Source organism: Balaenoptera borealis (assembly GCF_965194805.1).
Source record: "Balaenoptera borealis genome assembly, chromosome: 4".
NCBI lineage: Eukaryota > Metazoa > Chordata > Mammalia > Artiodactyla > Balaenopteridae > Balaenoptera > Balaenoptera borealis.
Window position 1 is genome coordinate 45,017,618 of NC_138861.1, and position 27,922 is coordinate 45,045,539.

Below are 27,922 nucleotides of genomic sequence, written 5' to 3' on the forward strand. Positions count from 1 at the left end.
GGCTCAGTAGCTGTGGCTCACGGGCCTAGTTGCTCCGCGGCACGTGGGATCTTCCCAGACCAGGGCTCGAACCCGTGTCCCCTGCATTGGCAGGCAGATTCTCAACCACTGCGCCACCAGGGAAGCCCTAGCTTGATTTTTATACACAGATTAATCAAGAATAAACGTGAATAGATAAACATTGTAAACTAGGATGTACAACTCCAGCTTCTTTTATACAGTAGTTATGTTGACCTTTACTTTTTCTTTTGCATATTTGATTTCCTTTCGTTATATTTTCTAAGGATGTTATTTCTAGAGATACTTCACGCTTTTTTTTGTAATCCTGTTTTATAGGTGGATTGTTGTAAGACTACAAGCCCATGAAATTAATTTTTTTCTTGTTACCTTTGTTTCAGCATACATGTTCCAGTCTGCTTGTTTACTGGCCAGATTAGGGGGTAAACAGATTTACAGCAGATGTGCCGTATGTGTCTATGGCTTTTTCTTCTTCTGCTGCTATGTCAATTTTTGGTCCAAAGGTGACCAAATATGTAGTTCTAGATTTGTGAAAGTACAATTTCCCCCCAGTATCCAAGTTAGAGCGTTCCTGTGAAATCTTTTGTAGGCTGCAATGGCATAAAGCGAAGAAGCAGTTACCTTAGGACACATCTTGCTAACAGATGGACAAAATAAATCAAGGTAAAGCACAAATGCTCACAGACACAGTTCAAAGCTATGAAGGCTTGATGCTGAGGCACTGATGTAGTTCTTGGGGAAGGATCTTGGCCATGCCAGTCTGGATGTTCAGGCTGCATGCTGCCTTTATAACGAATTTGCTACAAAACAAACCCTGAACGCTATTTTTGCTTTTTACCTTTTTTCATAGAAGGGAAAATCCTCTTTGGATTTCTTTTGGTTAGCAAAAACAGATACTAATGTATGGTGTAAAGTGAACTTTTGAAAAGTGGGGGATACCTGTATTGGATAATTTGGGGCACAGAATTTAAAAGGTTCCAAGTGAGCCATTATGATTCTTTGAAAAACAGGTTTAAAATTGTATTCTGCACTATAAAGTTATAATTTTTACCAAAAGCAAAATAATTCAAACAGAAATGTTTACTCATTTAAATGTCTCACTTGTGTGTATTAGGTGTCTACATATATTTCTTTGAGAGATCACAAATCAAGTTTCCTTGAGGGATTCCTAGGTGTAAAATTTAGATACATCAAGTATAGAAATAATGAAGATATCAAAGCATTGGAAAGTTAATTTCTTTTCTCTTAAGAACTAGAGGGAAAGAGGAGGTACTGAGCAAAAATAGGATTACTTACCCTGTGAAAGCACTCTTTTGGCTTCTGAGGGGGATTTACAAATATGATGAGATAGCTGTGATTGTTTTCCTTCTTTATTTCTTAAGTCTATGATTTACTGACTTAAGATTTTTAAGTACTTGTATTGAAATGCGTCTAGGATATCTGTGACTCTGTAGGATATCTGCTCTTTTTTACAATCATCTATTTCTCATTTGTGCACCAGTGTCTTTTTTAAACCTCACTTTTCCTGATTTTTAAAAATATTTGCATTTTTATTTATTTACTTGCTTATTTATTTTTATTTATTGTGGTTTATGCCACAAGCAGGGAGTGGCTTGTTACTGAACATGACTTGTGAAGGAGGATGAACAGCCTTTTTCCATCAGTCGTATTAGGTTTTGGCAAGTAGACTGATGTCAGCCAGTCTTTGATTTAAATTGGTAAATAAGGCAAATTTCATTGCCTTGAGATTTTATCTGAATTTTTAGGCAGGAATAATTTTTATTTTCAGTTCTTTTAGTCTGATGTTCTATTTTTAAAGTTTTTATATGAGAAGAAAAATTTCTATAGTCAACTAACAAATATTTATGTTTAGATATGAGGTATAAATAAATTGAAACTAAATAATTCAAATGTCGTTGCCTCATTTATCTAATTATATTTATCCTGGGATGCTCTTTAAATATGTAGTTCATTAATTCAGGGAATTTACATACATTCTAAAGCCCTATTATAAAATCCAGGTTAGGAGTAAGATTGAAAGATGTTCAACTTCCCCTCAGCTCAGTTTCTTTTTGGGGAGAGATAGCATTGTCTCATATTGATGGGGCAGGCTGACATAAGCAAAATATTAATCTTACCTTTATCTTTTTTTTTTGCTTGTGATGGGCTATCCACTGTAGTCCCTGCTTCACTCCCTGAAAGATATGAGGTGGCTTATTAAAAATAAGTAAAATACGAAAAGATTCAAATCTTACATTGAAGGAATTGAGGCAATGGGAAATTATGAGTAGGAAAATAAAGCCAAGCAAAACTAAACAATATATTGTTTAGGGATGAAGGAATATATGACAAAACTATAAAGGAAATTAAGAGAATGGTTAACACTTAAAAATTAGGATCATGATTACTTTAAGGACTAAAAGGAGAAGTTGGAAAGGATACAAGAGAGACTTCTAAAGTATTGATAATCTTCTGTTTCTACACCTGAGTGGTGTGTGCATGTTTTTATTTTTAAAATTACGTTGACTGTACATCTATATTTTATACATTCCTCTGTTTGTATAACATACTTTTATAATAAAATAAATAAGGTGAAAAAGAATGAAAGTCAGCCAACCAACCAATAGTAAAAACCTGAATTATTTTGTCAAAACCAGAATGAGAGTCATTCTACTCTAGAGATTGTCAGATTAACATACATACCCTGGAAACAATATGGGTTTAAATTGTGCTGCTCTACTAATTTGTGGAGTTTTTTCAGCAGTAAATGCTACAGTACTATGAGATCCAAGGTTGGTTGAATCTGCAGGTGCAGAGGGCTGACTATAAGTTATATGCGAATTTTCAACTGCTCAGAGGCTCAGCACCCAACCTCTGCATTGTTCAAGGGTCAACTGTAACTCAAGGCAAAATTGGAAAGTTATGTAGTATTCAGACCAAATAATTTTATTCTGCTCAGCCTATATCTGGAATGTTTTGTTTGCTTTTGGGCACCAGCATTTAATTAAACATTGACAACTAAGGAAGACTTAGAAACTCTGTAATAAGAAGTTGGGACAGTGAACAACTGAAGTATGTAGGTCTGTTTGGTCTGTAAATATTAATGCAGTATTTACACGAGGAATATGATTGCTGTCTTCAAATGCTTGAAGAGCTGTCACATAGAAGAGAGACTTCAATATGAAGCTCCAGGGGTTGGAATTAAGTCTAATAGAGGAAAGTTTCAGGGAGGTAGATTATGATTGAATATAATGCAGAACCATGTAAGCTTTTAAACTACTAAAAGCTCTGTACAAAAAGAAAAAAACCTTTACTTTTTTAACATTTATTTTAAAATTTTAATTTTTTAATTGAAGTATAGTTGACTTACAATATTATATTAGTTTCAGGTGTACAGCATAGTAATTTGATATTTTTATAGATTATACTCCATGCTAAACTGTTAGAAAATGCTGCTATATTCCCTGTGCTATGCATTACACTTTTTTAAACTTATTTGTTTTATACCTAGTAGTTTGCGCCTCTTAAACCTGTTTACATTGTTAAGTAAATGTATGGAGGCAAAGCAAGATTCTTTACTAGACTATTTTAACTCAGAATTATCTTCTTTAACACCACGTGGAGTGTATTAGCCTTGTTATTTTGATGCCCTCTGAAAAATTTGCCCTTTTGCACACTTTGATTTTAGAAAGTTTATTTTTAGAATCCTTATTCTTATCATATGAATAATCTTTTTGTTATTATTCAGTCCTGTAGGCTTAATTATTTTCATTTTCAGTTTATTAGCTGGCTGATGGTTAATCCTTGTTAGCATATATGTTCATGCAACAAATATGTATTGAACACTGTGCTTTATATGAAGTCCTGAGGATCACTGTAGTGAATCAGACACAGTTGCTGCCTTCATAGAGTTTACATTGTATTGAAGGAGACAGTTATTCAGTTACAGTTCTGATAAACACTCTAAAGAAGTATGAGGTGTTATGAGAAAATATAATTGCATGACCTGACCTAATCTGAGATGAGAGGGTCAGGAAATAGTACATTGCATTTTAGAAAGAATTACAGCAAAAGGAAGTTCAGTACTTTAAATTTAGTATAGAGTACAGGCCACATTGAATAAAAGAGCATGGCATTCAGAGCCAGATTTCCTGGATTCACATCCCAGCTTCATTACCTACTTGGAAAAGTTACTTTAACCTGTCAGTACTTCAGTTTCCTCATCTGAATGTTAACAGTATTTATCTCATAGGGTAATTATATATATTAAATGAGTTAAAATTGTAAAGGGCCTACAGCAGTACCTTTTATATTAAAATATGCTATATAAGTATCGAAGAATAATACTTATTCAGAAAACAAATCCAAGACAACAGATTTTTCCAATTATTTATAATAATGAATTTTATTAGTAATAATAATAGTTAAGATTCTTTGAGCACTTACTGTATGTTAGGTACTGTGCTAAATGCCTTTACATGATACTACATTATTCTGTCAATTCTTTGAGGTACTATAGATATTATTTTAATGTCTTCACTTTCTTTTTTCTAACAAATGAAGAAACCAAGGCTTCAGTAGATTGAATAATTTGCCTAGGATCCCCCAGTTGGCTAAGAGGCTGTGCTCTTAACTGCTCTTCTTTGTTAACTTCACATGATCCCAGTGAAAAACTGACCTTGGCTAGTGTTAAACATTTGATAACAGACTGTGAACTTGTGGAATATTATTGGCAAGTTATTCTTCTAAAACTCAAAATATAGTGTAATGGGCTTTTGTTTCATACTTTATCTCCTTTTCAGAGACAGTTTTATCTCCACTAGTCCAACAAGCCCATATACCAGACCACTCCAGGTAGTGTGGACCTAGGACATCTGTCTGAATCCTGGAAGAATCATTCTGAGCTACAAAGACCTTGCAAACATATCTTGTTTACATTGTAGCTTTGAGATTTTTAAGTTTACTCTAGGATTAGCATTGCCAGCTGATGGTATATGTGTCAGGGTGGCAGAAGATATGTGTCTTTTTCCTCCATCAGATGCTAGACAGAATTTCAAATAGGCAAAGTTTGTTTACATCTATTTCATGGTCTCTTGTTGCTTGGTATTCTCATTTTACTTTTTGATTATACTCCAAACGTCTTATTTTGTAATTCAGCTACATAATTTATCACTCCAGTTATGTCTGATTATTCTTTTTCATTGTTATTTCCTTGCTCAGGAACCTACAGTGGCTTGCTATTGTAATGTAATAAAGTCCTCTCAACTCCACATTCTCCTGTTCAGGATGCTCTATTGTTTGGCCCCATCTTACCTAACCATAGATAATACCTCTTGCTTTGATTATCTGAACTTGCCATGCTCATTGGTGTTTCCAAGCTTTTCCTAGTGCTGCTCACTCTACTTGGAATATTATTCTACTTTTATCTACTTTATCTGTTATACAAAGCTTTTCTTGGACATTGTAACTGAGAATGATTTGTTCTTTATAATATTACTCAACAGTTTAGTAATTTTTATATTACTGTTTATTTACTATTATAAAGTTTTGATCCATTAGGATTATAAAGCCAGGGGACTTTGTACATATATTTTTTTTAATTGTTGTTATTATGTCCTTCATTTAGTATAGGTCAGTACTATCTCCTCCTTTAATACTCAGCATGTGGTGCTTTTCAAATAATTGAGAGTGATCTACATTCTGTAAGATTAAAAGATAAAATTCTGAGGAAAGATTAAGTTTGGCTGTGCTTTGAGCAGAAAGAAGAAAGGATTAAAAAAGAAATATCTGAGATATAGAGTTGGTAGGTGCAGACACACAATCAAATTATGAATGGTGCTTAACAGGATGATATATATTTATATCTCACTGAAGTAGAAATGAACAGTAAATAATTTTTAAAAGGCTGATAAAGTTTTAAAATAGTGAAACCTTTGAAATATAGACTGAGTCGTGGGTTATTTTGAATATGTTATGTGTTATGAACATATTGAATATGTAGATATGTATTGTGTGTGTGTGTGTGTATGTATATATATGAATGAAATTTGGATATTGGAAGAACAGGAGAGTATGGTTGTAGTAGTTGCTTTTAAACTATCTGAGAAAAACTTCATGTTTTTATCTCTGTCAACAAAATGTAGTATAGAATATAATGGATTGTATTATGTACAATATTATTATTATTTTAATGAACATTATGATAGCTTCCTAAGTTCATTATGTAATCCACAGTTCTATTTAGTGCCATTTGTTAGGACTTCACAAGTGGAAAATAATTGGCAATAGCTTATTGTGTATTATTTCTAAACTTAGTTTATATTAGCATTGCATTTCTTCATTCTTCTACACAGGTATAGACCTAGGAGATGGAGTTGTTTCAGTTTAGTTTCCTAAAGGCAGGAAAAGCCCTGAAAATTCAGGATGCTAATATAGCAGTCTTATTTGGAATATACTGGAATCCTGTGCATTTAGTCATTTTCTATTTTCAGAAGAAGAAATAGCAGTATGACACATCCGAGAGTCTGAAAAACAGCTTTTCATCTTCATACCATTTACTATAAAATGTATATGGAAATCTTCTTCAAACTGAAACCAGTAAAATCTTCAAAGATACAGAATATACTTGTAACATTTAGTTTTAAGTGACTTTTTAAAATAAATTTATTTATTTATTTATTTTATTTATTTTATGGCTGTGTTGGGTTTTTGTTGCTGTGCGCGGGCTTCTCATTGTCGTGGCTTCTCTTGTTGCGGAGCACGGGCTTTAGGTGCGCAGGCTTCAGTAGTTGTGGCACGTGGGCTCAGTAGTTGTGGCTTGTGGGCTCTAGAGCGCAGGCTCAGTAGTTGTGGCACACGGGCTTAGTTGCTCCGTGGCATGTGGGATCTTCCCGGACCAGGGCTCGAACCCGTGTCCCCTGCACTGGCAGGTGGATTCTTAACCACTGCGCCACCAGGGAAGCCCTTAAGTGACTTTTAAAACTTTTCATCACATCTTTATAGAACAAGTCATAGTTCTACAGTGTCATGTCTTCATGAGTATAATGAAAATTAGAATCCTAATTAGTGGAAATTATACGTAGTTTATCTTTCTTTTGACTCTTATTCCTACATAGCAGAAGAGTAAAATAACATATCCAATTATTTCAGTTTTCAGAAAACAAGATCCTGTCTCTGACCTTTGAAGTTTAATGTATCCTGTTCTTATTCTTGACTTTCAATATACCTTTTCTTTTCCTGGCCCCTTTCTGTGCCTTGATTACTGAATAATCTCATTCAAAATAATTTATCAGAATATATCAGTCTTTTTTTTAAAGGAACGACACTAATAAATGGCAAATTAAACTGGACTAAAGCACCAGTAGTAACCTTGTGTTTGATATTAAATTGAGGTTCTGCTGATAGGTTTTCACCATCTCTTCTGTGTATTTATTAACAGAAGTGTAATTGTCCTATATCAGTAATTGAAATCCCAGCATTTTTTTCCTGTTGAACTTGATTTCATTTAACTTAAAGATTAACAGAAAACTAATTCTTAAAACTCCAGGTCCAGGTGGTAGTCTGTGAAGGCATTTTGGAAGGAAGACTTGTTCCATATTTAATAGTAATTCCATTTAGCATCTCTACTGAAAATCACCATTATAGTTTTTTAAAATTACTTTGAATCATTTTTCTTTTATATGTTATTCTGTATTGATAGTAACTTTATTAAGTGGTTTAATTTTTTATAATTATAAATGATCAACTTCTCTTTATGTGTATGTTCTAATTCCTCTTTTTTATAACTTACTACATTACATACAAACAGAAAAGTGCACAATTCATAACTGAAAACTTTGTGAATTGCCACAGAGGGACCACATCAGTGTAACCACTAGGTGAAGACATAAAATATCAATACCCTAGAAGCCTCCTTTGTACTCCCGCTCAGATATTACTCTCTCTGTTCCCAAGGAAACCAGTCTTCTGACTACTTCTGTTTTTGAAATTTGTACAAAATTTTGTAAACTTTTGTCTGGCTTATTTTGACATTATGTTTATGAGATTGGCCCATGTTGTTGCATGTAGCAGTACTGTTCATTCACTCTTATCAATGTAAGGATTCAATCGAAATCATAGAATTTATTGCTATTTCTGTTGTTAGAAATTTGAGTACTTTCGGTTTGGGCTGTTTGAGATAATGATGCTGTGAAGATTCTTGTACATGGTGTTTTTGCATGTATTTCTGTTGAATACATAAGAGTGAAAGTGGTAGGTCATATTTTTAAAACTTGAGTAGATAATGCCAAACAGTTTTCCAAAGTGATTATACCAATTTACACTTTATTAGCAGCACATGGGTTTCAGTTGTTGCATACATATCCCTGCCAATACCTTGGGTATTATCAGTCTTTTAATATTGAATATTCTGGTTAGTATATATTGCTGTCTCGTTCAGATAATAACTTCTGTATCACTATTTAGTAATGATAGTGAGCATCTTTTAATAGGGTTATAGGGCATTAAGATATCCTCTTGATGAAGTGTCTCTTGATTTAAGTCTCTTGTCCCTTTATTGTATTGGGTCATCTGGTTTTTTTCTTTATTACTTAAGATACAAGCCCTTTGTTGGAGATATACTTTAACAGATACCTTCTTCCACTTGTGGCTTACCTTTTACTCTCTTCATGATACTCTGAAAAAAACAGAAGTTGTTAATTTTAGTGTGGTTCAATTTATCAGTCTTTAAAGTTAGTACTGTTTGTACCCTGCTTAAGAAATCTTCGCTTACCTTGAAGTGATAAAATAGTCTCCTGTATTATCTTTTGGAAACTTTTTTTTATCTTTCAAATTTAGTGAGGTTGTGAAGTATATATTGTATGTATGTGTGTGCACACACATACACATACCTATATACACATACCTGTGTATAAGTCTTACTATACATTCAGTATTCTCTTCCATTGATCGATTTTATTACAGTGTGTTAATTATGAAAATCTTAATATTTGGTAGAGAATATCTTCCCAACTTTTTTCTCCATAATTGTCTTGACTCATCACAGCCCTTATATTTCCACATGAATTTTAGAATCAGATTGTAAATTTTTACCAAAAAAATCCTACTGAGAATTTGATTGGAATTGAATTGAACCTGTGGCTCAATTTGTGAAGAAATGACATTTTTATAGTATTGGGCCTTCTGATCCATGAAGATTATAGATCTATCCATTTATTTAGACTTTCTTTAATTTCTCTAAACATTCAGTAGCTTGTAAATATTTGTGTAAATATCTCCTACATTTTTTATTAGATTTATTCCTAGGTATTTAATGTTTTTCAATGCCATTGTAAAAGGTGCCTTTTCTATTTTTGATTGTTCCTGATTATATAAATACAATTTATTTTTTATGTATTGAATAAAACATTTGAGTATAATGGTTTGTTTTGGCTCTACATTATTTAAAATTTTTCTACATACACAGTCATGTCAATTGCAAATAATGAGAAATTTTTTCTTCCTTTCTACCCTTATACTTTTCTTTTTTCTCTTGCCTTATTGCACTGGCTAGAACCACTTGTCCAGTCTTGAATACAAATAATGATAGAAGGCATCCTTGTATACTTTCAATATTTCTCCTTTAAGGTATGATGTTTGCTGTGGTTTTTATTATAGAAGCCCTTTATCACAGTAAGAATAGTCCCTTCGAGTCCCTTCCTAGTTTTTTAAGAGGTTTTATCACAAGTGGGTGATGAATTTTTTCTGTATCTATTTAGATAATTATATCATTTTGTCTATTATTCTTTTAATGTGGTGAATTGCATTGATTGATGTTTGAATGTGACATCAGTCTTGCATTTCTGAAATAAACCCAGTTTGGTCACGGTACATTATCCTTTTTATGTACTATTGATGAATTTGATTTTTGATACTTTCTTTAGGATTTTATGTCTATGTTCATTCATAAGATTGGCCCATACTTTTCCTCATAGAAACATTAGGAAGTTTTTTCTCTTTTACCATTCTATGGGAGAGTTTGTTTAAGATTGGTGTTGTATATTTTTTGGATATGTGGAATATCATTTAAGAAGCCATCTTAGTTTAGAGTTTTCAGCCTTTCTTTTATTACATTGTATGCATTTCCAGGCTACAAATTGATCTCTTAAGTATGGTTATAGCTGCATCACATACGTTTTGATGTACTTTATTTTTATCATCATCTTTTTGAAAATATTTGGATTTCTTCTCACGAGTATAAATTTCTAAACATATGAAGATTCTTGTAGTTATATTTTTTTTATTTTACTATGATTGGAAAGTATATTATGTATCATTTCAGTCCTTTGTCTTGTTTTTTAATGACCAATTAAAGTAAATATTTCATGCCTGCTTAAAAAGGATGTGTTTGCAGTTGTTAATTGCTGTGTATTAGTTTGCTAGGGTTGCTGTGGCAAAGTACCACAATCTGGATGGCTTCAGCAACAGAAATTTATTTTCCCACAGTTCTGGAGGCTAGAAATCAGAAATCAAGGTGTTGATGGGGCCATGTTCCCTCTGAAGCTGGTAGCGGAGAATTTCCTTGCCACTTTTAGCTTCTAGTGTTTGCCAGTAGCCCTTTAGTTCATTGGCTTATAGATGCATTATTCCAATCTCTGCCTGTGTTGGATATGGTTATCTTCTCCCTGTGTGTCTCTGTGTCTTTACGTGGCATTCTCTTCTCTGCGTTTCTCTATTCCTATAAGGATATCAATCATAGTAGAATTAGGGTCCGCCCTACTCCAGTATGACCTCATCTTAACTAATTACATTTTGCAGTTACCCTATTTCCAAATAAGGTCACATTCTAAGGTACTAGGGGTTAGGACTTCAATATATCTTTCTGGGCACACAGTTCAACTCTTAATATAAATTAGGCCAAGTTTACTAATTGTATGTAAATTTCTTTATCTTTCATGTTTTTTGGCCTGCTTATTCTATTACTATGAGAGGCTCATGAAAATCACCTACTATGACTACAAATTTATCTTTTCCTCCTTTTGGTTCTGTCAGTTTTTGCTTTTTATATTTTGAGGTTGTGTATTAGGTGCATAGAAATCTAGAATTGTTACATTTTTCTGGTGAAGTGTACCTTTTATTATTATACTGTGTCATTCTGTCTCTATCATGCAATCCTGCCTTAAAGAATACTTTTTCTGATATTAACATAGACTTACAAGCTTTCTTTTGATTAGGGTTGCATGCATATATTTTTCTATATTTTAACTTTTACTTTCCCTGTATCTTAGTCTTAAGATGAGCCCAATATATGGTTAGGTTTTGTTGTTGTTGCTGAAGTTTGTTTTTGTTGAAAGTCTGTGTTTTGAGTTTGCTCAGCTTGAACTGAATATACTTATTGAAATGCATAGAATTAAGTCTGTTGTCTTGCCATTTGCTTTCTATTCCTTATTCTGTGTCCCTATTCTATTTCCCTTTTCTCCTTTCTTGCCTTCTTTTGATGGATTATTTATTTGCCCTTTTCTCTCTTCTTCTTTTAGCTGTATTAGTCATAGAGTCTTTATTATCCTTTTAGTTATTACCCTGTAGACTCCAACATGTATTCTTAACTCACTGAAATCTAATATTAATTAGTGCTTTTATTCCATTCCAGACAATGCAAGGACCTTAGTACACTCTAACTTTTTAAATTTTCTCTTCCAGTTTTGTGTAGTGTCTTGATATTTCTGTATGTCTTTAACTTATATGTTTTAACTCCCCACATACCTAATTATAATTTTTAGTTAATATAGATTAGTATTCATTTACCATTTATATATCATTTCCTTTGCTCTTTATTTCCTCCTATGCGTCAGCTATGATTATTTCTTTATTCTGCTCAAAGAACATTCATTTGTGTTTTCTTTGGTATGAATACACCTATGACAGGTTACCTCAGTTTTGTTTGCCTGAATATGTCTTTAATTTACCTGCCTTTTGAAAGGGTATTTTTACTAGATCAGCAGTTACTTTCCTTTAATTCTTTGAGGTTATTAATTCCACTCACTGTCTTCTGGCTTCTGTTGTTTCTGTTGAGAAGTCAGCTATAATTTGCTTATTACTCCTTTATTGTAAACCTCCCCACCCCCCAGCTACTTTTAATATTTTCTCTTGTGATTTTCACAAGTGTTACTGTGATAGACTTATGTGTAGTTTTCTTAGTTTTTATCTTAACTGGGACTTTCACCACTTCTAAAATCTGTGGATCAGTGTTTTTCACTTGTTTTAGAAAGTTCTAAGTGGTTCTGTTTTCATATATTGCTTTTGTCCCATTTTGTCTATCCTTTCTATATGGTACTCCAGTTATACATTTCTTAGACCGTTTTACTGTATCCCGTTTATCTACTATGTTCTTTCTGTTCTTTTCCATTCTTTTGTATGTTTAGTTTGCATATTTTCTTCAGACCTATCTTTTGGTTCATGAATTCTTTTTTTCATCTGTGTCTAACATGATAAAACCATTATTTGAATTTATTTCTCAGTTCTAAAATTTCATTTGACTTTTTTTTATGATTTTCACTTTCCCTCCAAAATTTTCAGGTTTGTTTTTTATTTCCTTGAGTATATTAGTCATAATTATTTTATTATCTAGTTCTGAAAACTTTATCTACATTTCCTGTAGATCTGTTACTGTTGACTTCTGTTTCTTGTGCTTTTAGGTCACATTGTTTTATCTCTTTATTTGATTGGTTCTTTTCTGAATTCCAGATATTGTATATGAAAAAATGTGGAGATAATTTGAAAGCGAACATGCTGTTAACTTTATTCAGAGAGGATTTATTTTTGCTTCAGAAAGGTGACCAAAGGACTGGCAATCCCAGATTGTCTTAATCCAGGCAGGGATTGAGAAGATTTGAATTTAGTCATCATTAAAGTTGGTCTACTTCTGGTTCAGTTTTATTCACGGTTCCAGACTTGCCTCATCAGTAGCTCCTCAGTTCCAGTTTTTGTCCTCTTATCCTCAGAAATTTGTCTGTCTCTTGCCATCTTCCCTTGCCTTTCAGATTCTTTAGAATTGGCCAATCCTCCTAGGCAAAACACACCTCCAGAAGATGTGCACACCTCTTTGGGTTTCTTGTCTAAGATCACAGTCCCACAGTTCTTCAGTCTTGGCCATTCTCAGTGCTTTCATGTAGGTAGTTTTGCTTTTAATAATTGTCTAGGTGTTCTAGTTCTCACTGGGGGGGGGTTGATTAAATTACCTGTTTTGTTATGTAAAAATCAGAAAATATTGTGACTATTTTTTCTGCTGAGTTATCTTCAAGATGGGTATTTAAAAATCTGTAGTTTTATGTGGATCATCAAACATTTTTCATTTGTTCATACTCTAATGCAGTTTCTTAGCATAGCTTTGGATATACATTCCTATGAAGAGAGATCCACCAAAATGGATGGATGTCCAGAGTTGTACTATATATGGCTAAACTAGGCTTCTAAAGTTTAGCTGTTAATAAGCCAAATATTTTTTATGGTTTGTATTATTTTGACCATTTATTTCTTTTTAAGGTGAAAAGAAAGGATATTGATATTTTTCAAATTCACTTAGATTCTTTGGCTATCTTCTTATCAAAAATTGGGCAATCTCAGTTGTTTTTAAAATTCTTTTCTTATTTTATTGGTAGAGTAGTACTTCTTGGAAAAACCAACTAATAAGGACTTAATTTGTATAGAAAGATATGTTTTTTCTGTTAATGTATTAACTCATAATTTTCATTCCAAAATCAAAGTACTGTTCTCTTTGTTCATCTTTGCAGAACTTCAGAAATAACTATCACTTTTTTCTTTTCCTCTAAATTTATTTTCATATTTACTGATCAAATAGTTTTTACCTAAAGTTATCAAGGATTCCATGCACTTCCAAGATAAGGGGTAACAACAATCTAAAGACTCAATTATTTTCTGTCTTCACTGCTTACAGACAGGGAACACAATCTCTTCAGCCTGGACCTATGTAGAAGAATTTGGAGAAAATAAACAGGTAAGAAAAAGTCTCTTAGGAATATTAAGTGATATATTTAATTTCCAGAAAGCCAGTTATAAATTATTCTTCTTATGGTTTTAAGAAGAAATATTTAAAATTGTTCAATGAAACCTTGTGAAAATTTTTAATTATTATAGCTTTGTTAATTATAGATGCATTAAGCAAAGTTTTAAAAAGTTAAACTGACTTCTATGTTTCAGGTCTTCTGAAAACTTTTAACATGCTAGTGTGTACATTGTGAACCACCAGGATGGCAAACAGTATTAAGGTAGATGTAGTTGGAATGAGTGTATTATAAAGTAGATTACCCAGAATTTCTCAAACTTATTTGAAAATGAAACTCTAGTTTTTTCAAACTTACTAAACCAAAATTATTATTGATACAATTTAGAATAAAAGTTATGTTTATTAGGATTCACTGTTTAGTTTTTCCTACATGGTACTGAGAAGGATAAGTTTTAGTAGGAAGCTAAAGGTAGTTTATAGTTTGAGTAAAGATTATTACTATCCAAACTCCTTTTTACATGTAGAGGCAAAAAGAATGTTGTAGTTCCCTGGGTAGTAATCCATGTGTTCTTGAGTAGGTTACAATCCTAGTTTGCTATAGCTTGGATCATAATTTTCCCTCTCATAGGCTGCTCTTTTATTCCTCTTTCCAAAATGGTATAGAAACTAGCATTAAAAGGAATTTGACATAATTCAATCTCTTAATACAAAGGTAGCAAACTGGAAGCTCTTGATATGATTTGTTTGGTCTCTTCAGTTTTTTGAAAGGAAAGCAACTGGGTTTCATTTCAGTACAAATAGCTGGACAGCATTTGTTTTATATTTGGTCCTTTTTGAGTTCTTCTTTTGTTTGTTACATCTTGGCCTCTGAAGGCATTTGAGTTTGTAATTGCTGTGTTTAATGTATTTTAAGAATTTTTCTGATTTGTTTTTAATGTTTTCCCATTATATAGTATCCCTATTAAAAGTTCTTCCCAAACTGATTTGCCAACTTGTTGAGTGAAATAACTGTTTCTATGGTCAAGTTTGGGAAGAACCATGTACTATATATACTCCCCTTGGAAATCATAATGCATGTTAGCATCCTGAATAATTGTAGTAGCAATTTGTTTAGCTGTTAAACCCATCTTTCCTAAAATTTTCCCAATGTTTTTTGGCCTAAGGGATTCTTGTTTTGACAGGGTACTTGAATTGTGTGGGATGTCGTTTGAGAAACATTTACACTAACCTACAGAAACACTTGGGATTTCTTTATAACTTTTTTGAGGTATAATTGAAATACAATGAAATGCACATATTTAAAGTGTACACTTTGGTCAGTTTTGCTTTATGTATAAGTCTGTGAAATGACACCATAATCAAGAAAATAAACATTTCTATCACCTCTACTATAATCCATTCCTCCTTCTACTGTCTTTCCCAGGCAACCACTGAACTGATTACTGTCACTATAGTGACATTAGTTTGCATTTTCTAGGATTTCAAACCCTTGTTTTTGAAGGTTTAAATTATAATCTTTAGAGATAATTTAGAATGAAACGGCTGTAATTTCTTAAAAATAAAAGTACTGATATCTGACAAAGTATATGTTTATGATTGTTATACAATATCAAAGTTTCAGAGTAAGAATTTAAAATCCAAATCACTCTTTCAAAATTATATAGGAAAATACGTTGTAAATTAAAAAAATAATTTAGTTGAAAACAGAAATAGATGATTTTTCCCCCAAAATTGAATCTGAAAAATATAATCATCTAGTAAAATCAGAGAACTAATTAATTAGAACCTTATAAGGAAACAGTTATAGACAATAATTTTCTTATCCAGCCACCTGTTACTAAGATTATCATACTCAAACCCTCCTATAAATCATCTTAAAACAGAAATAGTGGCCTGAGTTACCCTGTGGGCCTAGTCTTAGAAAAAATATTGGTCATTGCACGTCTACTTTTTGCCCTTTGCTGTCAGTCACCTGATAGGAAAAATTAAGTAGACAATAAAAATACTTTTTAAAAATTGAATTGAAGTAGGGAAAGTAAATGAAGTAAGAATGCCAGTAAATTTGATAATACTAGTGTATTCCAGCCAAAAGTATCACTTAAAAATTTATAGTTAATGATTTTTAAATATTTCATAGGTTATAAGTTGCTTAATAATTACCAACTCTGAAAATTCTTTCCTCTGCCTTATAGTTAGCTCTTGGTCTTCTGTACTAGGAGAAAGTACAAAATAATAAATGATAAATGTTAATATTCTAATACAGATGATTTTTGTAAATCTCTGTCTTTGTATGTATAATAAATACTGTTACCAAAAACTTGTTTTGCAGATGAAATTCAGTGGTTCAGTAAAAGAAGTTTATTGAGTTATTATAGTTATGGCTCTTGGAATGTTAGAAATTGAAATAGTAAATAGTAAAATGAAATAGTAAAATAGTAAAATGAAATTTTACTATTTTAGTAGTAAAATGTAGTAAAATAGTAAAATGAAATAGTAAAATGAATTTTTTTCAAAAATTTTAATAAAGATCTCATAGAAATCTAAAGAAATGCTTAAAATATGTATTAAGGTGGGAAATGTATTTCATAGGTCAAAATATCAGGTGCTTCACCCTTATCCATTGCTGTTGGGAGTGTTAAAATGGTACAGCTGCCTTGGAAAATATTTGGCAATACCTCAGAAAGTTAAACATAGAGTTTACCATATGACCCAGCAATTCCATTCCTAGTTATTTACTCAAGAGAATTGAAGACATATGTCCACAGAAAATCTTGTGCGTATTATTCCTTAGCGACATTATTCCTAACGGCCAAACGGTGGAAGCAACCTGGATGTCCATTGACTAATGAATGGATAAACAAAATGCAGTATCTCCATACAGTGGTTATAAAAAGGAATGAAGTTCTGATACATACTACATGGATGAACCTTGAAAACATTATGCTAAGAAGCCAGTTAAAAAAGACCACATAAATTATGTGATTCCTTTTATATGAAAAATCCAGAATAGGCAAATCTATAGAAACAGAAAAATTAGTGGTTGCTGGGTCTGGCGGAGAGGGAATGGGGGGCGATTGCTAGATTGTGCAGAGTTTCTGTTGAGGGTGACGAAAATGTTCTGGATAGTGGAGTTTGGTTGCACAACTTTGTGAATATACTAAAAACCACTGAATTGTACACTTTAAAAAGGTGCATCAAAAAGAGAGGGGGTGGGTGTGAAGGTAGAACTCAGAGCTAACAAGGAAAAGTAAAAAAACCAATTATGAAGAATTTACTTTCTAATGGAAAATCAGTTTAAAGAATATCTGGTCAGAAACAAACTAAAAGAAAAAGATTAGTATGAGAAGACACTTTCAACTGAACTCACTTTAAAGTCTCTATTAAGGGTTTCCCTCTCCATATGAAACAAAAGCAGCTAGAGAATCTGTGATGTTCGGTCAAGAGGTGTAAGAGAATTAGAAACAAAAAAGGGACAAACAAGAAGAGAGTAAATCAGTATATATCTATTGCTTAGTTTTCACTGAGGAACATATTGGTGGTATTCGTCTCTTGTGCTGGACAGAGAAAGGTAGGAGACCAAATTATAATCGCTGCAGAGGCGGGACTGGCAAGCAGGTGATGAATGTGCTGCCAGGCTCTGCTCTTGCGCCCATGTCAGATGTGGCGCTACAGTTACTACTCACTTTCTTGCTCATTCCAGACACAGCTTCAGAATCTTTTGGAACCCACAGTCCTTTTAGCGATTACTGCTTAATTAGAATTGGCACTTAAGGTTAAGCCTATTTACTAGTCTTAATATAGGTCAAAGTTATTCTGTAAAAATGTATCCATTCAACATATAAATGTGAAATTTTAGAGGATTTGATCAAAATGTTATCTCTAATAATTATATTAAAGCGTTATATTAGAGCAAGTTACTCTCATACGTTTTTTATTTTTGTGCAGAAGGGTCTTTTCTTCAAATGAAGTGTTACATAAAAGTTTAGCACATAAAGCAAGGGAATGCAGAGCTGTGTGAGTTGAAGTGGGAAGTGTGGGCGTGGGTAGGCTCAAGCAGAAGCCAGGTAGCTTAGAGCGCCCTCTACTTTATTTCTCTCCCCCTACGCACAACAACCTTTTTTTTTTTTTTTTTTTTGGCTGTGTTGGGTCCTCGTTTCTGTGCGAGGGCTTTCTCTAGTTGTGGCAAGTGGGGGCCACTCTTCATCGCGGTGCGCGGGCCTCTCACTATCGTGGCCTCTCTTCTTGCGGAGCACAGGCTCCAGACGTGCAGGCTCAGTAATTGTGGCTCACGGGCCCAGTTGCTCTGCGGCATGTGGGATCTTCCCAGACCAGGGCTTGAACCCGTGTCCCCTGCATTGGCAGGCAGATTCTCAACCACTGCGCCACCAGAGAAGCACCACAACAACCTTTTGAAACGCTTTCTCTCAACCCAGTTTTGAGAAGATTGCCAGAGTAAAAAAGCTTGATCAAGTGGAAATAATACTTTCCTAGGAACTGGGAAGCCTAATTTTTAATTTGTTTTTTTCTCCATTTAACTGTGGGAATATGGAACAGTCACTTAATCAACCATCTTTTGTCTGTAATATTCTTCAGTGAAAGAGGTGGTTTGAATTAGAGATTTCCGAGGACTCAACCTATTGCTATTTAATATTTTGATTTAGAGAATCTAATTAGTCAAAAACTTTATTGATATCAACGGTAAAAAGACAAAGTTAGTAAGAATGATCAAAAGGCTTGAACAGGGCTTCCCTGGTGGCGCAGTGGTTGAGAATCTGCCTGCTAATGCAGGGGACACGGGTTCGAGCCCTGGTCTGGGAAGATCCCACATGCCGTGGAGCAGCTGGGCCCATGAGCCACAGCTACTGAACCTGCACATCTGGAGCCTGTGCTCCGCAACAAGAGAGGCCACGATAGTGAGAGGCCCGCGCACCGCGATGAAGAGTGGCCCCCGCTTGCCGCAACTAGTGAAAGCCCTCGCACAGAAACGAAGACCAAACACAGCCAAATAAATAAATAAATAAAATTTAAAAAAAAAAAGGCTTGAGCAGATACTTTACTAAAGATGTTCAAATGGTCACTAAACACATTATTAGTCATAAGGGAAATCCAAATTAAAGCCAAAATGAGATACCATTCATATCACTGGAATAGCAATGATTAAAAACACTGGCAATAACAAATGTTGGTGAGCGTTTGGAGCAACTGGAGCTCTCATATTTTATTGATGTGAGTGTAAAAATGGTCAGAGTGCACTGTTCGGCAGTATCTATCTCTAACCTACCACCCAGCAATTCTACTCTTACTTATTTACCCCAAAGAAATGAAAATATGTATCCACAAAAGGACTTGTATAAGAATGTGCATAACAGCTTTATCCATAATAGTCAAAATTTAGAAACAACCTAAATCTTTATCAACAGGTGAGTGTGAGCAGATAAAGAAATTGTGGTATATTCATTCAATAGAATACTACTGAACAATAAAAAGGAACAAGCTACTGATATATACAATATGAATGAATCTTAGAAATTATGTTGAGAGAAGACTTAAAAAAATACTTTAAGAATACATTTTATATGAAGTCCAAGAACAGTCAAAACGAAGCTATAGTGATAGAAATCAGAAAGTGGTTGCCTCCAACAGAAGGGCTCTTTTTTTTTTTTTTTTTTTTTATTGTTAGCATTTAACAAGTTAGCACTTTTTTTACCCCCAAATTGTAATGCCTAATAGTCGTATTTTTCAGGATATATATAATTACTGGATTTATTTATTTATGGCTACATTGGGTCTTCGTTGCTGCGCTCCAGCTTTTTTTTTTTTTTTTTTTTTTTTTTTATGGCTGTGTTGGGTCTTCGTTTCTGTGCGAGGGCTTTCTCTAGTTGCGGCAACCAGAAGGGCTCTTGACTGGAATGGATAATGGGAGCTTCTAGATTGATGGACATGTTTTATATCTTGCTTTGGGTGTTGGTTACATAGGTTTATACAGTTATCAGAACTCACTGAAATGAACACATAGGATGTATGCATTTTATTGTATGTAAATTGTACCTCAGTTTAAAAAGTGTTAATTAAGACAGTTGAATAATTCTCAGTGTAAAACTTAAATTCTGAAATTGGCTCTGTATCATTCCCTTAAGAAGAGGGGGAAAGGGGAGTAATATCCCAGTCTGAGGCAGAAACAGTGGGATTGAAGAGCTAAGGATGTTCATTGGGAAGAAAAAGCAGGGGTGGGCAAGTAAGTATATGTTAGGAATTTTAATTCATTTGTTAATTTGTTAATCAGTGATGTTTTCTGATTTTTATTGTCTGTGATATGTAAGTTGTATGTTAGGGGAAAACATGGTTCATCTAGGTTTATCTCACAGTTATTGTCTCAAGTTTGACATGTATTATATTTTCTAATCACCCAGATTTTTCCCAAATATATTTAGATTCTTAAATTGTAAAAATTTATTTTTGAAATGCTTATAAACATCTGAAGCTTTTCATTTCCTAATCTTTGTAGTATTAGGGGGAAATTTTTTTTCTTGATTTATCCTCTATGAATAAAGTCATCAAAGTGAACTTTTAATATGATACTTTAGTCTCCTTAAAAATGTGAGAATAAAACAGTCCGTTAGGGTATTTGTAAATTGAAGGTTTACATCAGGGGAATATCAGAAATACAGATTTTCAGACCTGATAAGCACTCTGCTAGTAGCCAGTTGTCTGTCTATCTTCTTTGTGAAATCTTCTCCTGAAGATCTCTTTTTTATCCACATTTCATGAATGGGCTGCATTAGATCTTAAATGGATATAAACCCAAAGTGAAAGTGATTTCTCTGAAAACTACATTTCCCCACATACAGAAGTATAACTATTTAAAGATCTGTTCTTCTAAATCATGTTGTCTATACCACACTGTTAAAATTTGAAAGAGCTAGTTATATATACCTGCTTAATAAGGAATTTATTGTATTTGCGTGATAACGTTTAGAAGGAGAGAATCAGAACTTTTTTTTTTTTAGCAGTTATTTGAATTATCAGGAACACTAAGGTTTTTGTTTATACTCAATGCCATAACGCTTCAGGCAAAGTGGATCCATTAAGAGAAGAAAAAAGTTCTCTAATACCTAGAGTTATCCTACTTTTGGATATTAGAAAAGCAAATGGTGTCAAAGTCATTCCTTATCCAGTTTCAAAATACTGAAAATATTTTGAACTGTATGCCTTGAATGTATTTATGTCTTCTTGGAACAAACTGCTTTTATTGATCTTATGGTACCATTAATAAAAATAAAAAGGTTATAAAATTATTCTAATTAGAGTTTTACAGGCTAGAAATTAAACCTATATTTAACTGATTTTTATTTTTTCCATTTTTTTTCTTAACTAGGTCCTTTCTGATGTTGCTTGAACTTATTCTCCTGCAGTTGATCTCATTCCTGTTGGCTTAATATTAAGTCCCATGACAATACTAAGTTAACATTCATTTTTAGGCCTCATTTATAGCACCAGGAAAATATAGAAAAAACTTTACCTGTGCATTAGATGACCTAATTTCTTCTGTTCCTAGAAACACCATACCTTTTATAAATAATCACTTCATAGTCATTTTCACACCCTTGGCTTACTCTACACCAAAGAACATAGTTGAGTTTTTGGAAAGTACAGGATTTACAAATTTGGTCTTTAGTACTCACACACATCTATAAACATTATAACTAATGAAGCAGGAAATTATTGATATATAAGATGAATGTTTATTGTGGAACAGTAGTATTTCAAATGTTGGTTTCTAAAGAAATAATTTGGTTTAATTTTTGGATTTTTCTGTACTGTAAGTTGATAATGGTTTCTTGAAGTTTATTTTATAAAGGTGATTCATTTTACTGTTTTATGGTACCAGTAGGATTTTAATGTTAAATTGGTTTGTGGGGTTGTATAAATGTTTACATTAGTATTTAAATAATGAAATATTAGACAGTTTTTGCAGTCCAGGGGTAAATATGTCTGCTGGTTTGATACCTAATACAGTTTCAAAAAAGAAGCAAATATGAATTCACTGTTTTATGTCTTTTCTTCTTGGACGATCCCGTAGTGTCAGTACCAGATTTAAAAGGAGCTTCCTTGTGGATAGAGCAAGAGAAATCAGAGGTTCTCTTTTTCGGTGATCATAAAGACACAAAACAATTAATAGATATCCAAGAATGCATTCTAGTAAGATCTCTGAAGCATAGTGTCAGTGAAAGTTTACGTAATACTGACTGATGAAATTACCAGGATTTGCAATGCAGTGAATGCTGAAACAGTCTTTACCAGCAATATAAGATTATCAGGATTTTGAATGTTAGAACATTATGTTAAACTGTGATTATAGTTTTAATGCTTTGTTTCTTTGAATTAAATTTGTAACCATAAAGATGTGAAGCATAATTGTTACGTATTTATTTACAGACTACAATTTCCGTCGCAGCTCAATAAATAGTCTTTCCCCTGTTAGTGCTACCCTCTCTTCTGGGCCTCCCAGCCTGCTTCCTTACACTTCAAGGCCTTATTCTTATCCAAGCTATCCCTTGTCACCAACAGTATCACTTGCTAATGGCAGCCATGTTGGACAGCGGCTATATATCTCCAATCAGGCCTCATTCTTCTGAAGAAAATATTATAAACAGGGGTATGAAAGTTTCCTTGTAAAACATGCAAATTAAAATACTGTTTTATTTTAGAATCGGGTTTGTACATTTGGTTTTAAAATGATAATTATATATTTATTTCAACATAGTAAATATCAGTCACAATTCAGAATAACCTCCCATTGTAAAACTTTTAAAAATGCTAAGTTTAAAAAGTTACTTAGTGATTTCTCTTGATAAAGTTATAACAAACTGCTGTTCTTTTTAAACTTTTGGGATTTTAAATAACTTCTGATTCCTGAGTGGTCAGTAGAACCCAGAAGTTTACATTAAATTTTTTCATTATAACTTTGCTAAATAGAGTTTCTCAAGTATTAAAGCACTTGCAGACAATGGTTACACTAGATTTGATTACCAAGGATCACTATCTGTATTAGCGATTAGAACAATTATATAAACAGAAGCATCTAACTATTATGTAGAAAGAAATGAAGGGCAAAAAGATTAAGACGCAGATTTTGTGCAGTACTAAAGAAAAAGCAATCTACCATTGTGGTCCTTGAAAATAACTATAAATATTTTAGTTAATTGTTTGTTGTAGAAATACATTATAATTTTGCTGTTAATGTATTTAAGGTTTTTATAGTTATGCTCCATTTGTGTTTTTGATATTCACTGTATAGTTCTTTGAGTAATAAGTGTTACGGTTTTTAATGTTGAAATCATGTGTTAATTTTTGTACTTGAATTCAAGTTCTTTGACATTAAATATACGATGCTTCTAATATGCACGTGTTTCACTTTTGTTTATTAGTATGCACAAAAAAATTAGCTCTCACAATCGCCTTGACCTTCTGAGAACGATTTCCCCTACTTGGTATACATAGGCTCAGTGTCTTCATTGGGACCAAAGCAAAGGATACTGCAGAAAGAAAATTAATAGTTTTGTGAAACGTAACCAAAGTCCTTTTCAGGGACCAATAGAAATACTTTGTTCATGAACCCAGTGACGTTTCCTTCACTTTTTAATGAATAATTAATGAATCCAGGTCATTTGGACTGTTTAATAGTTTAGCATCTATTTTACATCTGTAATCAGTTTCTAATGGCGGTTTGCATAATTTATAGAGACAAAAATCTTTCCTCTTAGAATACCAGACATTAACTTTATTGATCAACTCATTGTATGGGGTATAGGGTTTTCATTAATAGAATATGAAATAGTTGCATATATTTCTTCTACTAAAGTTTTTTCTAGCAGAAGTTATTGGAGAGTAAATTAGTTTCTTTTTTCATCCTCTAAAGAAAGTTCATTCCATCTAACTATACGTAATACTTTCCAGGTTACTGCCTTAGATCTTCTAATTTAAATGAGCATAGACATTATACTTAACTAGCATTAATTTTTTTCTGACATCTAATTTTACAGTTTTAACTCCTGTGACTCACATGTTCATATCACTCCTTCAGCAAGCATAACGAGTATTTATTTCATTAGCTACTGTGGAAATACCTTTGGGATGCAGAGGTGACTCAGATTGCAAACCAGAAGATAAACAGACAACTTAGTTTTTCATAGAAACATTTGGAATGGCCCAAATAATAATAATTACAAGTTCCCACATAACTTTTTCACTTAAAATATTACACAGTTGACCCTTGAACAATATGGGTTTGAACTGCACAGGTCCACTTAATACATGGATTATTTTTTCAATAAATACGTACTGCAGTAGTACACCATCCATGGTTGGTTGAATCAGCCAGTATGGAACCATGGGTGCTAGAGGGTGGGAACCCCCAACCCCTGCATTCTTCAAGGGTCAGTTGTATATCGCAAACAATTCAGAGAGCTTACTGACCACATAGTGTATTTGGAGGTCCATAGTTATATGGTGGGAAACGTATAAGCTTTGGCATCAGGTTTGATTACCACTTCTGCCAAGTAACAGCTCTTTGAACTTGTACACATTTTTTAATCTCTCTGAGCCATACTTTCAAATCTGTATAATCACGATATAAATAAACCTTATAATGTTAAAGGTAAAACACTTGCTAAGTAGAAGGCACTCAAATGGTAGACTATATTGTTTAGGTATAATTATATAAAGAATATAGTAGTCATTTATTTGTACTGGTTTTTCATTCCTTCTGCCCCCTTCAACCAGAAATATATAAATCAGTGCATTCATATCAAGCACTGTCTCTTTCTATGATGTTATGGTTGAGCAGTTTTATTCATACTGCATATGAAATTTCATTTGACTTGTGAACATAGCTACTAATTATTTGCTGCATTAATTCTTGTAGCACAGGCTCTATAATAAGCTATCGACCACAGCCATTATTGGTAAGTTTCTTAGCTTGCAGCTCATTGGGCAGGGAAACACTTCTAAAGACAGCCCTTTATCAAATTCTTTGTACAATTTTGTGCCAGGGGCTGTGGCTGAGATGTTCTACTAAGTAGCCATGATCCCTTGGCTTGCATAAAATCCCTTGTAAGCAGAAAGAAAGGTTATGCAGAAAGTTTAACCTTACCTCTCTTTAGTTTTTCTTTTACAATATTGGAGTGGGAAAGTTTTCCCTAACTATGACTCAAAATCTAGAGGCCATAATAGAAAAATTTGGTAAGTCCAATTTAAAAAGGAAAGCCTGTGTGGCAAGAAAGTGCCGTGGGTCGTGTCAAAAGACAAATGATGAACTTGAACAATAATGGCGAATTGTTTCACAAAGGGCTAATCTCTAATGTTTCTAAATTTCAATAAAAAGATCATCCACTCAAGAGGAAAATGCACAAAATGTATGAAGGCAGATGACAGATGGCCCTTAAATGTATGAAAAGGTGCTTTATCTCACTCATAAGAAAAATGCAAACTAAAAACTCAGATTTGCAGAAATTCAAAAGGTTGTTAAACCTTTGGAGGCATTGAAGGAAATGAGCATTCTCATACATTGCTGGTGGGATTATAAACTGGTGTAGAGAACAATTTGGCAGCTATCATCCAAAATTACAAATACTTAAATCTTTTGATCCAGCAATCCTACTTCTGGGATATACTTGCATATGTGTGCGAAATGGTATGTGTAAAACACTATTCATTGAAATAGTTTTTTAACCCAAATACCCATCATTAGGGGGCTGATTAAGTAAAATAATAAATTTATTGGTGCATAATAAAAGGTTGTACAAAAGAATAACAATACTCTTTATTCCTAATATAGAACGAGAGATGTGAAAAAAGCAAGTTTCCGAAATATGTGTGTAAGATCCTATGATGTATTTTGGGTAAAGAGGGAGAAAACATTTGTATGTGCTTATATATTTGCACACCAAACTGTGGAAGGATTACAAAAATCTAAATGATTATGAGGAAAGCATACAAGATCACACTTTAAAAGTTTCCTTTACTTCAGACACAGTGCTATGATAAATCTATCTATCTATCTATCTATCTATCTATCTATCTATCTATCTAACCTATATTTTATCTAAATTTCTTTTAGCTAAAAAGACATATCTGTTCTCAGAAACAAAATGAAGATCTTTAGTGAACCATATCCAAACAAAAACACATTAGGAAAAACTACACTGATGTATTTACTGAGTGACCAGAAGTTAATGGGTTTTGAGTAGGGATTTAGGGCAAAATAAACACATGTGGTAAATGCAGCAATGCAATCAGCTATTCACCAATTTTGACTCAATGGGTTCAACGTACTTGAAATGTGTCACTAATTATTATGTGTGCGTGAAGCATGTATAATCTGATAGTAAAAACAATGAAGACCTCTAAGATTTGAAACAAAGTTGTGTTATTTTAGGCAAATAATTCTCCTCCTTCTGAAAAACAGGTCTTAGCTCTTGATTTGGCTTAATAGAGACTGACCCGCATGAACTGGGTGTTACTTTATCACCACGTACAAGTCCAGCAGCACCACCATCAAGTGGAAATGGCATATCACAGTCTAAAGAACTTTGTGCTATACTGCCGTCCTTTGCTCAATCTTTTGTATTATGGGGATTCCTGAAGTCAGTTGGCTAAGGGGAAACATTTTGGAAATAATGGAACTCACCAAAACCCAAATCTCTTTACACATCCTCTGTAAACTATACAGAACAACCAAAAGCAAATAAAGCCACACATGATCCACACCTTTCGCACAGCTAGAGAACACTACAATTTGCAAACTACTCATAAGTAAAAATAAATATGGATAACAAATTCCAGAAGTGTTTTATTTTATTATTGAGATGTATTTTACATATAACACTATATTAGTTTCAGGTTTATAACAATGATTAAATATTTGTATATAAAAATAAATCTTAACGTCCATCACCACACATACTTACAAGTTTTTCTTGTAATGAGAACTTTTAAGATCTATTCTTTTAGCAATTTTCAATGTACAATACAGTATTATTAACTATAGTCACCATGCTGTACATTACATCTCATGACTTATTTTTTCCTTTTTTAAATTTTTTATTTTTTACATCTTTAAAGGAGTATAATTGCTTTATAGTGTTGTGTTTCTGCTATACAACAAAGTGAGTCAGCTATATGTATACATATATCCGTGTATCCCCTCCCTCTTGAGACTCCCTCCCACCCTCCCTACCACTCTAGGTCATCACAAAGCTTTGAGCTGATCCCCCTGTGCTATGCAGCAACTTCCCACTAGCCATCCATTTTACATTTGGTAGTGTATATATGTCAATGCTCCTCTCTCACTTCGTCCCAGCTTCCCCTTCCCCACGTGTGTCCTCAAGTCCGTTCTCTACGTCTGTGTCTTTATTCCTGCATGCCACTAGGTTCATCAGTACCATTTTTTTAGATTCCACATATATGCGTTAGCATAAGGTATTTGTTTTTCTTTTTCTGACTTCACTCTGTGTGACAGACTCTAGGTCCATCCACCTCACTACAAATAACTCAATTTCGTTCCTTTTTATGGCTGAATAATATTCCATTGTATATATGTGGCACATCTTCTATATCCATTCATCTGTTGATGGGCATTTAGGTTGCTTCCATGTCCTGGCGATTGTAAATAGTGCTGCAGTGAACATTGTGATACATGACTTTTTGAATTATGGTTTTCTCAGGGTATATGCCCAGCAGTGGGATTGCTGGGTCGTATGGTAGTTCTATTTTTAGTTTTTTACAGAACTTCCATAGTGTTCTCCATAGTGGCTGTATCAATTTACATTCCCACCAACAGTGCAGGAGCATTCCATTTTCTGCACACCCTCTCCAGCATTTATTGTTTCTAGATTAATTGATGAT

General features: G+C 33.3%; 1 protein-coding gene and 1 long non-coding RNA gene across 9 annotated transcripts in view; both read left to right on the forward strand.

Annotated features, from left to right (window-relative positions):
* Positions 1-26,091, forward strand: part of RBM46 (RNA binding motif protein 46) — a 48,003-nt gene extending 21,912 nt beyond the window's left edge. For 3 of the 8 annotated variants that reach the window (XR_014244520.1, XR_014244521.1, XR_014244522.1), the window contains 2 exons: positions 399-14,008; positions 21,393-22,546. Coding sequence is in view for 3 of the 8 variants with exons in the window: in XM_082391524.1 (XP_082247650.1) it covers positions 399-595 (197 nt within the window). In the remaining 5 variants the exon portion in view is untranslated. Of the gene's footprint in view, positions 1-398; positions 19,661-21,392 lie in introns of those variants that run through there. The other 5 variants (XR_014244523.1, XR_014244524.1, XM_082391525.1 and 2 more) reach the window with 5 other exon arrangements.
* Positions 1-27,922, forward strand: part of LOC309628461 — a 731,364-nt gene that overhangs the window by 200,574 nt on the left and 502,868 nt on the right. The window lies entirely within an intron of this gene.